This window comes from Lycorma delicatula, chromosome 1 (assembly GCF_047948215.1).
Source record: "Lycorma delicatula isolate Av1 chromosome 1, ASM4794821v1, whole genome shotgun sequence".
In the NCBI taxonomy this organism is placed as follows: Eukaryota; Metazoa; Arthropoda; class Insecta; order Hemiptera; family Fulgoridae; genus Lycorma; species Lycorma delicatula.
The window spans coordinates 204,916,928-204,930,318 of record NC_134455.1 but is presented as its reverse complement, the minus strand read 5'-3'; the positions used below and the strand labels follow the sequence as shown (position 1 = coordinate 204,930,318).

General features: G+C 28.8%; 1 protein-coding gene across 3 annotated transcripts in view; it reads left to right on the top strand.

Moving 5' to 3' along the window:
• The window catches only part of LOC142327664 (uncharacterized), a 74,296-nt gene extending 62,547 nt beyond the window's left edge, over positions 1 to 11,749 (top strand). For all 3 annotated transcript variants that reach the window (XM_075370903.1, XM_075370912.1, XM_075370895.1), the window contains exons 10-12: positions 4,197 to 4,357; positions 7,692 to 7,821; positions 11,448 to 11,749. In XM_075370903.1, the coding sequence (XP_075227018.1) occupies positions 4,197 to 4,357; positions 7,692 to 7,821; positions 11,448 to 11,474 (318 nt within the window). In that variant the 3' untranslated portion in view covers positions 11,475 to 11,749. The remainder of the gene's footprint in view (positions 1 to 4,196; positions 4,358 to 7,691; positions 7,822 to 11,447) is intronic.
• The last annotated feature ends 1,642 nt before the right edge of the window (positions 11,750 to 13,391 follow it).

Genomic DNA, 13,391 nt, shown 5'->3' with positions numbered 1-13,391 from the left:
GTGTATTTAACGTCAGTGTAGGAAAGAAAACTTTTTTTTATCAATTTTTGAAAAGTTTTTTTTTCTGTTTTTTTAAATTTTTCCCTGTCTATTTCATGCAATACACTACTAACACTAACGACTAACACATGGTCTGCAATAATACCTTGTTTCCTTTCATACCTTCTTTCCTTCAGCCTTCCCTTTTTCATTGTATACCTTACATCACCTTGCTGTGTTTGACTTATTTGCTGCGGCTTGTAATTTTTCAGGCGTTGCTAAAATACATTGTTTACACTAGAAGTACTTGGCTGACTCTGATTTAGCTCGATGTTAGTACTATGTTACCGTGTGTGTTTTGCCTTTAGCACTGGGATATACTTCTATTAGATTTTCTTCATTTGGCTGGTATATTTGAGGTACCAGTACCTTATTCTCTAATGGCTTAAAGTCAAATATAGAATATAGATGAATTGCTACATGATACTGAAACAGATCTTTTATGTTATCGGAATTGAGAGGGGTTCTATAATGCTTACTAATATTCGGACTTTTAGTAGAAGCATATAAATCATTATATTTAGTAGAAGCATATAGATTATTATATTTATTATACAGATCTTGACTATACTCTTCCTTACTGCACTTCCGTAACGTATACCAGCTTCTATCCTGCCGTGTATTATATTCCTTTTCCAATAGCTCTGAGTCTATTAATGTATTTAATTGTATCAATGCATTTGACGCCTTTAATACTCGTGGTCCTTCATTATTTACAATTCTAATGCATTTATTATAGTTTTTTTCACCTGCTGTAATCATCTGAACGATCGTAGCTTGAGAGCATAAGGTATAGTTACTGCCAGCCTGAAGTGCAGACGATTCATCATTATATAAACGAATTTCAGTAAATATACTATTTCCTTCTGTAGGAAAAGCAGAGTTTATATCTTGATTAGATAACACTTAATATCATTCGTGTTATTGCTTCAAGAAATGCAGTCATAGCATACTCGTTGTCTTTATCTATTCTGCTGCTCGCATAACGTGTTATCCCACACTGAACGTATTTCTTAAACTTATTCTGAAACTCATGTTGAGCATTATAGATTTCCTCATTTGTAAAGCCTGTAGCAGAAGGAGATATCTCAATAGTATGAATATTATATATCATGTGATATGTCTTCAAAGTATCTTCTTTCTTTGTGTATGTCCTCAATTGAAAGTGGGGCAAACTCTCTTGATAAAATGTTGGCAGTTTTGCAAATTGCTGCTCTGTTAAACAAATTCCGGGTTTATGCATCAGTGAGATAGTAGACTCTAAAATATTCTCTAAGTACTCCATATATCTGCTCGCTTTACTCGTAACTATCGATTTAATAGCGTTCACTATAAAACTATACGGGATAACATGTCGCACTTGTTTATTACTATATAATCCTTGTGGGTGCCCTACTACTGTAAAATTACTATCAGTATCTATTATTATGTCTACTAACACACTTGGACTTATCTTGATAGAAAATATTTTTTCTACAGGCTTTATGATCTGACTTTTTTTTTGTTTAGATGCAGTAACAGTCTCAATAGAACTTGTGCTTCTCTCTTAAGCATTTTTGTTGGTAGTGACTTACTCATAAAATTATATATTCCCATTTAAAATGAAGATGTTATAGAGATACGAAAACTATCGGTAATGCTGTCAACTAATGATTAGACCATAGAAGGCTAACCTACGTCACAAATTTTCCGTATTTGCTTTCTAAATTCCTCAACATTTTTAAATATTATATTATTTCTTGCTGTTTCGTTCATCATTTTCCATAATCGCTCAATTAGATTTAAATTTGTACTATAAGCTGGTAAATAGTGCAACTTTATCCAAGTTTGACAACTTTTTTCACTATTCCTTTATGAAAAACTTGTTTTTAAGAAGTCACATGTTTTTAAGAAGTACCCTCCCCCTCACCGTCTCCTAGACAAATAACCTCCTCTTCTTCAAAACACTTTTGAGCTTGATTAAATAAGGTCACATTTGTTCCATAGCACTCTTCATGCTTATTCTTCAAGTAACCCGAAAGATAGTGGGACACTTCAGCGTTTAAGCTTACATATTCTTTTGCGTTTATTATAGCATGTGCTAAAGTTATAAATATGTTAGTATGGAATTTTTTTACTTGCTCTGCGCTATCATTGCAACCAACAGCTGTATCTATAGTATCCCATAAATTTACTAATTTTTCCTTACTACCCTCTATAACATACTCACTACTCAATGCTTTTAGTGACCCAAAAAAAGCAATTTTTATATTCTTATTATCCTGAGCAGCAAGGATATTTCTACATATCCATTGTTGGATTGTATCCTGTTCTTCTGAGCTTAAAATATTAATAATAGAAAATTTTGACGATTGATATAAAGCATTATTTCAATCTGCTGCTAAAAGTGTTAAAAATTTTAACTAACACTGTGCGGAATATAAGTAATAGATTTCTACAGACAACAATGACAACAGATAACGATGGTTCAGCACATAAACTGGAATTGTGAAAACGTGTAAGGTAAGTCCATAGGATATAGCGATGAACAGTGCTGAACATATGACATGTCCATAGGCTCGAATGTGTTAATAAAAATGACAAAATTAAATATATTAGAAAAATATCAAATATTATTATTATCTTTCATGGCCGCATAGGATCACTTTAGACAAGTCTCTTTCATGGGATTGTTTGGACCTTGCAATCCTCCCATAGTTATGCATACATTCCAATCTTTGTGCCCTTTCTAGTGTTGAACTGTTTGTGTTGAGTTCTTTCTTGCGGGTGAAGCTATTGTTTTAATTCTTGATTTTCTTGTTTAATTTCATCTTATCTGTGGTGTCTTCTGATGTAAGGCCAATTTCCTTCAGATCCTCTGTTATTCTTCTAATCCTTCTGCATCCTGTCTTGGTATTTTTCAAGTGAAGATTGTACTGTACTAGCTGTTTCAGAAGTCTCAAATCTTGCATCCTCATGTGTCCAAAGAAACGTAGTCTCTTCTATGCATGGTATCAGTGGTGGGTTCTAACTGTTTGTACATACTTTTTTGGGCACAATCCACCTCTGCCCAAATATTGCGCAGTGGTGGATTGCCCAATACTTTCTGCTACTTTTTATTCTTCCAATTCTTCTTTCGATTTTCTGGAGTCTGTCTTTGATTGTTTGTTCAGGTGGAAGAGTGTTTTTGTTGCATAAGTGGCTTCTGGTTTAATAACTGTATTGTATTGTCATATTTTTGCATTTATTGATAGGGATTTTTTATTGTAAGTGTACCAGGTTAATTTTTAAGCTTTGGCTAGTTTATTTCTTCTTATTTGGAGTGAAGTTGTTTCATTTAGGTCATTTGTTATTATTTCTTCTTGTATTTAAATTGGGTTACTATTTTGATTTTATTACCATTTATGTTTACTTCTTTTAATCATATTGGTTTTTGGGGCATAATTTCTGTCTTCGAATGATACTTAAAGGCGAATTTTATTTGCAGTGTTTTTTGGAGTTCTGTGATTTAGCTTCGTTGATGTTGTTTGCTAGCAGTACCAAGTCGGCAAAACCAAGACAGTTTGTTTTGATTTTTTGGCATATTTTTATTTTTGGGAAGCTTCTTTTGAGCCATTTTCTCATCATTTCTAGAGTGCAGTTGATAATAGTGGTGAGAGCGTTATAACGTATCCATTTATTACTAAAAAAATATTTTTTTTTGTAAATTTACATCTGACGTTATTATTATTAACTTTTCTTCAGATTGTTTTCACATGATTGCAGCATCATGTTGTGAAACTTGTTGGTCTTCAAATTGAAAAAAAAGGAAAAAGATGGATCATAATTTGATGACAAGGAACTTCTTGTTCTAAGTTTATGCTATTATTTTAACTTTTAAATGAATGTGTCCATGAAGTATAACAGGATATTTGTGAAACACTATTTAATATGCAAGAAGCTTAGTTAGAAACTATGTTTAAGGAAAACTGATTAAAAACTTCTTGCAGTTTGAAACTTTTCTCATCAGTGTGTTGAACTAAGCCTAGCCTACTGACTAATTGGAAAGCAAAGTGGCTTATAATATACATCAGTCGTGCTTTGTTCTATGTATATAATTTTTTTCTGTAAAATAGTTTTTATAATAAAGAAATTACCTATTTATTATTTTGTATGTAGTAATAAGTTTATATTTACAGTATGAAGCACTGAAACAAGGTCGTCCACCTGATTTGTCTGACTATAAGGAATATAAATTGAAGGAGGATAATATAGGATTCCAGATGCTACAGAAGTTAGGATGGACAGAAGGCCAAGGTCTGGGTTCTGATGGAAGTGGAATTTTAGATCCTGTAAACAAGTAAGAATTAAACTGTGAACTTTTATTTTGGTTTTTGTGTAAAATTTTGTTATTGCTTCAGCAAAATTGTGTGATAACTTTTTTTATTGTAGTTCAAGCAATTTCCTGTTTAATAATTAGAGATTCATGTTCTGTTTTTTGAAAGCAATTTGATTTTAAATTATATGTTTTGATTGATCAGATTTATAACTGATTAGTGCTTTATTTGGAACATGTGTGTCTCCAAAATGTGAGATTTTTGTTTAGGTAATGTGGTTTCTTGTTTCCCTGTCTGAAATAATTCTTGTATTAATGTAATAAATAATACTCTTTTTAAATTTGATTGAAATAAACTGTTATAACCAATTAGTTCTCTTTATACTGATTCTCTTTTGTCCATTTGATTTATTTTAAATGAGTGCTATTTAATTCTCTTTCACTAATTTAGCTTTTTAAACAAGAACAGCTGTATTCCCATGTTCTTGGGAAAGATTCTTTACTTATTTAGATTGGTAGGGGAGAAACAAATTTTGATACAATTTTTTACTATTTTGCTGGAATATTTTCATCTGGAAAACATATTTTTCCAAATTATCAATGTGAATTTCATTCTCTCTAGAGAGTGTAAAACACTTAAGTTGCTAATTCCATGTTGTTTAGTTGAGCAAGCCTCTAAAACTGGCTTGTGAACAATCTTTGGCCAAAAAGTAATTATTGAATTGTTGCCGAATTATGGCCTAATAATCATTCTCAAATTCCTATTTGTATTGAGACATCACTTAATTTCTTTTGTGGTTGTCTAATTTAATTTTTTATTTTCCTCTTAAGTTGATTTTGAAATGTTTTTACTTTAAGAAGATTTATTGTTTCTATTCTTTTTTGATAAATTGGTGATAACTTTGGAGAATTGTCTTAGAGTTTTTAGAATAGATTAGGTATTCTTGAGATTGACCAATTTCCCTTGTGTGTACATTTCTCTCTTTTTTGATGAGGTGTAATTATAAATATTATATATTTAGTCTTGACTTTTTTCTTGAGCTTGTTGATATTGTCATGAATTGTTGGTTCAGTAAAGGATATTGAGAGATTACACATGTTAAAATTTATAAAAATTGAATTAATAATATAATATAAATTGAAATAATAATTTTGATTCTACTATGAAATCTACAATAAACGAATGAAAATTAATCAAAAAACTAACTTTTTACTGTAATATCTACTTTACTAGTTATGAAAGAAAACTCGCTTACACTTTTATCAGTGAATAAAAATACCTTGTCCCTTGTCTACAACGAACTTGCTGAAGAGCTTTTCATACTTAACCACAGAAAAGAACACTTTTCTAAAGTAAAATATTCTTGTGATGCACTTTTTCCATCGTTTTCTTCATTCACGCATAACTGTTTTTCTTGTATGAACTTCTACACCATTCTTTGAAACTCTTGATTTTACACTGTTTGCTTGGAATGTAATTTTTAACTATGGGAAATTGTCCTAATAGTTATTTCTCAATATTAATTATTGTAATGATTTGTATTGTTTGTTTCCTTTTTGTGGGAGGTAAAATGTTTATGACAACATTGCTGTATTATTTCATGATTAAAACCTAGTAAATCCAACTTCCAATTATAGGTTAATAACCTTATTTCTTATTTCTCACTTTGATCAACTTTGCAGAAAGATTCAGATTTTTTGTCCTTCATCCAGAATGTTCTGGGTTAAATCCTGATCATGCATGACATCTTTTTTATGCTACAAATAATAACATTCATTTATGGTTCAATAATAGCATCCCTTGCAGTTTACATGCTGAATTAATCATCAATATTTAAAAAAACCTACACTTAAATATAAAAAAATTTTAAATATTTAAATTGTAGGATAACAGAAATATGAGTATTTAAAATCCATGATAGTTGGACTATTTTACTTTCATATTCTGCCATGAAGAAGATTGAGAAAGTACATAATAGTTGTAAAATTAGATTCTTTTATTTAAGAATGCAATATTCACCTCATTTTTATATTTTATACATAAAAATTTTTTGTTTTTAATATTTTATTAATTTTTGTAGGTTTACGAAACTTATTCATGTTTAAAGTAAAGTAATTTTATAAATTTTCAGTAGTGACCTGGTCATGCGTTATATTAAATATCTTATGGGGAAAAAACATTTACATAATTTGTAAATGAACATTACAAATTATGTAAATAAACATGACATTTTCAAACACTCCTAACTTACTTCAAGTGAACATGGCATTGTACAAATTATTTCTTTGGTGATTTTGCCAGTATTTTTCGGTTGTAACAGATTCAAATCCATTCTAATATACAGTGTGAAAGTTAGTAAAACCCAAAAGTAAATTTTAGTAACTAAAAATTGACTTTAAAGTAGCTTAAGTTAACTTTTTAGAAAGTAGGATAGTTTGTGCGTTACACGGATTTGAATACTAGATCGTGGATATTGGTGTTCTTTGGTGGTTGGGTTTCAATTAACCACACATCTTAGGAATGGTCGAACTGAGAATGTACAAGACTACACTTCATTTACACTCATACATATCCTCATTCATCCTCTGAAGTATTATCTGAACGGTAGTTACCGGAGGCTAAACAGGAAAGAAAAAAGGAGAGTTTGTGTATTTGTTTAATCTAAGAGCTATTCAAATTTCAGACTAAAAACTATGTTTAAGTTGAAATTTATACATTCAAGTTCATTCAAATTACCAATTCATATTTTACATATTTGTGCTATGCTATGATATTATTTCTTTCAACTATTGATACCCTCTCTTATAGCCAATTTTATTAACATAAATAAAATGTAATAACATAATAAATAGTATACATTTTTTGTGGCTCTAATGTTTGTCTTTTCCAATACCATTATTTATATTTATTTGAAAATGAGAAGTTGAATAAGAATGATGAAGAGCAATAATAATAGTTAAATTTTGGTAATTTTCCATAGTGAATTAAGCTGTAAAATTATGTGTTATGTTTATTTTTTTAAATTGTAACTTTCTCACATTTTATTTTCATTTTCGCTTTTAACAGATGAACTTTCCTTATTATATTATTTGTGTGATTTTTAGAACTAAAACTAAAATATTTGAAATTATCACTTAATTTGCTATATAATCATGAAAGCCTTCAATAAAACCATAGTTTAAGATATATCTGCTAACATAAAATGTCTGTTATGAAATCTGTTATATTTGTTAAAATATCTGTTATGTAAAATAAAGGAAATATAATCTTGTGTCTTTCTTAAGAAAGCATTTGATATTTACACTGCTATCAGTACTTTCATGCATGTGTTTCAAGGTTTGTTTTTGTTTCTTTCAGGGCTACAGTAAGAGCTGATAATCAAGGACTTGGTATAGAACGTCCTGAAGATGTGACTGTAGGAGATGATGAATATGATGCTTATCGTAAAAGAATGATGCTTGCATATCGTTTTAGGCCAAACCCATTGGTGAGTTGATCATTTTTTCTCTCGCTAAACTGAATCAGCTTTGTCAAAAGTAAATGTCAGTTACATGTTTTGAAATCGTTCTTTTAAGTTATACTCATGCTGTGTAATAGGCTTTTATTAAATTTTCCTGTGATCTTATTTACACTTTATTTTTGTTGTAAATTAATAACATGAATAATTAATAGAGTGAAATTGTACAGTATTAAATTTTGTTAGATTAGGCAGTTAATTCATTGAATAAGATGCTAAATATTTTCTAATTATTTTTAAACTCTTCTACTTTTTACTGACTGCAAAGAAACAGTAAAGTACTTTTGGTTGCATGGGTGGGAGAGGTAGGTGAAAATTTTTATTTTCTTTCAAGTTTTGAGGAATATGCAAAGTGCAAAAATACCATTTCTCTGTGGTATTTATTAATATATATATATATATATATATATATAAATTTATTTATAAGGCTATGTACAACATTTTGTGGCTCATAGGCAATTCTCCTCTTGGCACTGTAAATCTACCCTTCCTAGCTTTTGCGCTCTACCTTTCCTAGCCATCTTTTTATTTTTTTTAAAATTATGTTTAAACAACTGAAAAAGGAATTGATGTCAGTTTAGTGTTAGGGGAAAAATTACTTATAATTGGCATAGGAAGGCATAGGATATTAGCTCATGCTAATACATCTACAACCTGCAGAACATTTTAGGGGCCTATACAGAAAAATTACAATTTAAAAAATTAAATAATTATATTGATGAACAAACTACAAAAGATTATTTTATTGAAAATGAAGAAAAAAAAAATCATTACAAAATAATTGAATTGGCTTGTAATTAAGGACCTCAATACTCAGTTGAGACAAGTTCTATGATATAAAAGAACAGATACAAACCTCCTGAACTAAATAATCAAAATAAAACATCTCCATCTTTAAATGAATAAATTTCTAAATAAATAAATTTAAAGAATTTCAATTTCAATTATTAGTATTAACAGTTAGTTGTTAATTAACCACTTATTGTTGTTTATTTATTTATTCATTTCAGTAACAGGCTGATTGCTATATTACAGTTTACCTCTCCACCCTACATTTTTTATAATGGTTCTTTACTACAAGGAAAATATTAAGCCTGACGGAACTGAACACAGAACTTTTTGGATGAAATAATCATTCAAATCCTGGTTTTTACAATTTTTGACTCAAAGAACACTGACACTGGTCACATTTATATATAAAGTTGAAATTACTAAAACTAGATTTAGTAATCTAGTTTTAATTAGAAATTTAAAACTAGATATTTGAGGAAATTTTTCCATATTCAGTTACTTAAAATAATTTTTTTATTCGGCTATAGTAGTGCATTTAAAAAATAATTTTAACTTTTTTTCTTTGATTCCTTCATACACTTGCACCATGAGTATTTTTTTAGTAACTAGGTTCTTACTACATGAACTTTCGTTCATTATTTCTTTTTGTTTATAGTACATGTACTTAACTTTATATTATTATTCAATTGATTTAACAATATATTAAATGACTCACATTTGATAGCAACTTCATATTAATCAGAGCATAACCTAATTTTCTAATTAAATGCTTGTAACAGCTTTTTTTGCAGCAATATTTGTCATTTGGTTCTGGATAAATTGCTGTTTTAATAAAATAAATTTATGTATATATTTAATTATGCCTGAGAATGTAGTGATATATATATATATATATATATATATATACACACACACACACACACACACACACACACACACACACACACAGAGTGCAGCCTCTACAAAACAAAATTAATCTCTTCAAGACAGAAAACTTTGCAATATGGAAACGGAAAGGAAATTAAAAAAAACAGTTGTGCATTCCCACAATTTGCAAATTATAAATCCAGTAGATGATGATTATTATTGTAATGCAGTATTATTGTAACTGTTTATCTAATTACACACCGTTACATTCTTGGCTCCAAACCTTTGGCATATAAGCTGACAGTCATTAATAAAATAAAACCGTATAGTTTTCATTTTGTTTCAGAAGTAAATTGTTATAGTGTCGCGTTCTGTTTATCTGTTGAGAGTTTACATGTCTTTATTTTTAGTTTAATCTAACGCATTTTTCTTCTTTTAAAATTTTGCTCATAATTATGCAGATAAAAAATACTTTATGTTTAAAGGATAAAGTAAAGGTTATTAATTTAATTTCTAAACTGAACATTAAAAAACTTCGTGAAAAGTTTAATTGTGAAAAAAACACAAATTTACGACATTTTAAGAATAAAGATAAAATCAAGAGATTGGTTGAAGGGTGAAAGGAATGACGTCAGACTAAAAGCAAAAATGATTAAATAAATTCAGTTTTATTTAAATGGTTCACACATACAAGATCAAAAATCTACCTATTTCAGTGTGTGGTTTTGCAGATGGCATGTTACTTTTAGCTGCAAGTTTCAAAAATGTTTCAGTTACCACTGGAATGGTACACAAATAAAAAGTCCTGAATGGAAAAATGACTAAATAATTTAGTTAGTGAAAATATAAATAATCTAGTGTTTTTAGACAATGGAAATTATTCTAACATAAAACTTGTGTTCTTTCCTTTGATACCAAAATGGAGGTTCCACAGGGTTCAGTATTGGGCCCAATTTTGTATTCAATCTGCACTGTCATGTCTGATGACATGACAATTATGGTGGTTGATGCTGACCCAACTGTAAAATTGGAAAAATGCTACCTGGTACATGTTAATACTACAAAGTTAAGTCATACGATGTTTGTAATGAGGATGGGAGTTTAGATAAAGTTCCCTCCATTTGGACAACATACAATACCTAAGACTCCTAATTTAATTGGACTGCCACCTAATATGGAAAAATCAAATGAAGAGAAGAAAAGCAATTAAATATCAAACGTAGACGGTTGTGAAGAAGAGATGGTTTGTGAAGAACAAGGAGATCCAAGATTACCTAGAGATGCCACATATTTGTGAAGAATTTCACCAGTTAAGCTATTGGTTAATAGTGAGGATGTGAGATAAGTGAAAAGGTTGCATGCATTAGATTTTGAGTCTTGTGTGGTAAATTTTCTTTCTTTGTTTTATTGACATTGTTACTGTTGTGCTGACCATTTATCGTTCTGCTCTGTTTCATTACTTGTTGATGAATGTTTAAATATAATTTTTGAAAATCAGTAACTTAAGATTTAATTTATTTTTTTTAATATAATCTTTTTACTGATTTATGAAAATTTAAAGATGAGATCAGATATTAATTTAAAAAAATAAGAGTTATGGAAAGTAGAATACTTTTTTAGAATTACATTTCCTTACTAAAATTTGTGTGTTTAGAATTCATGTTTGCTTCTAAGATGACCTTCTGGCAATAGCAAGAGAGTTAAGAATTAGAATTAATTGTGCATGTGGTTTATATCTCCTGTGACAGTACCAATTTACATTTTTGAAGAAATTCTAGCGCCTCACCTTGGATTTTTTACTCTAAGACTTTAACTGCAGTTAAACAGCCCTCTTAAGATTTTATTATCTCATTACATTATCACCCATTAAAATAGTTATGTACTTTTAAAATAGTTATTAGTGTTTTAATTTATCACTTTGACTGCATTTGTTTCAGAATAATCCACGTCGACCTTATTACTGATTGTGTAATATAAATACACAATATAAAGTGTATCTTCTTGACTGTGCACAAATCTGTTAATGCAGCTTTGTAAGTAAAATTGAAATTGTATTTGTTAAATGGAATTCAAGATATTTTTATTGGAGTAAGATATTTTTAAATTCAATTTTCTGCATCTTCTGCATTGTTAGAAAAATTTTATGAATACTTGTTATAGTATATGAACATATTATGTTATTGAATAATATTTGTATTGATTAATTTATTTCATTGTATTATTAAATGAGTTGAACATTTATCATGTGTGTTTTGTTTATATCTTCTTATCCTTAGTTCAAGTATCCTTCTCAAGGATATACTTAAAAAAAAATGCTAATAGCATTTTACTGTATTAATAGTAATGTAAAACTTACATTGTTAATTTTGATATTTTTCTTAATATTTTTTATGCATTTAGAAGTTATAGTCCAACCAAATTACACTTGAGAAAAAAAATTGTTACCAGGACTTTTATAAGTGGAAATAGTAAAGGGACTTATTATAAATGTAAAAAAAAAATAAATGCGTGAGCATAGGTGGTGGAGGGTTGAAAAGCGGTGGAAAATTATATTACGATTTCCGGTGAAAGTTGATGTCAAAAAAAAAGTATCCAATACAAAAGTTGTAGATCATGCAAAAATCTACAACTTTTGTAGAAGTCACTTTTTAATATACCCTCAACATTTCTGAGAAAAATGCAAAAAATCTTTTATTTTTTTCATTTTCTATTTTTAATTTCTGCAAAAATAGTTTAATTTTGACAAAATGATACCTATAAAAGTATACCTTTCTTTGTCTTAAAAAACCACAAATGTTTTTAGATAAAAAAAAAGAAGTTTCCAGGATATCCATTTTTCCGATGCTCATTTTTTTTTTAAACATATTATTTTGGTAAAATAAAAAAAATCTGTAATCACAATTCAAAAACATGTTTAAAAATGAAATATATATATATATATATAAAACAATGAATTTTTCAGTAATTGTTGATAATTTATTTAATTTTTTTTAAAAATTCAAAAACTGATTACACCATTCAATTGTTTTATTGTTTGACCTGAAACTTTATTTTTGTACAGTATTGCTATAAACATTTAAGTTGAATAATTTATGTACCAAAGGATCTAAACAAGAGAGGCGAATGGGTGTGCAGCTCCGTTCTTGCTATCACTTTATGCAGAAAACAGCTTCAGAAAAAATGTTAAATCGCAACTGTTTCATCAGTTCACTAGCACTGAAGCTTTACAAATTACTGAAAATGTAGTACATGTTATTGATGGTGGATTTCTGTTACAAAGTTGTTTGGCAAAAAAATGATACCATTGAAGTGATCACCAGAAAATATTTGTCTTTTATATGCAGTTATTATGCTGATAAAAAATTCTTTGAGTGTTCCTTTTTTTAATATTGAACCACACACAAAAATAAGATTTTTACAAGAGAAATTTTTATCAAATGATAAAAATAAGAATGAATTAATAAAAGTTGTCAAAATCATTTAGTTTGAAAGATATACAATTAAACAAGTAGAAGTTGCAGATTCATTAATTATTAATACAGCAATAGAAATCACCAAAAATAATAAAGTTATAAATGCAGTAACAGCAGTGAATATAAAAAAACTGTCGTTGGTCAAAATATATTGATCTTTTGGTTCTATTAAATCAATTAAATTCGACTAATTGCAACAATTTACTTTCTCAAGCCAGGTGCAGGCAATGTAAGCGACTCAGTGTATTTGTCAAATAGTTTAAGTATGAAGATTATAGTTTTATTGTTGGGTGTTTTACATGTTTTTCTGGCTGTGACACAACATCTGCTTTTGCAGGCAAAGGAAAAATACAACATTGAATTCACTGATTAAAGCTCCTGATTTGACATAGTTGGTAAAGCCTTTTT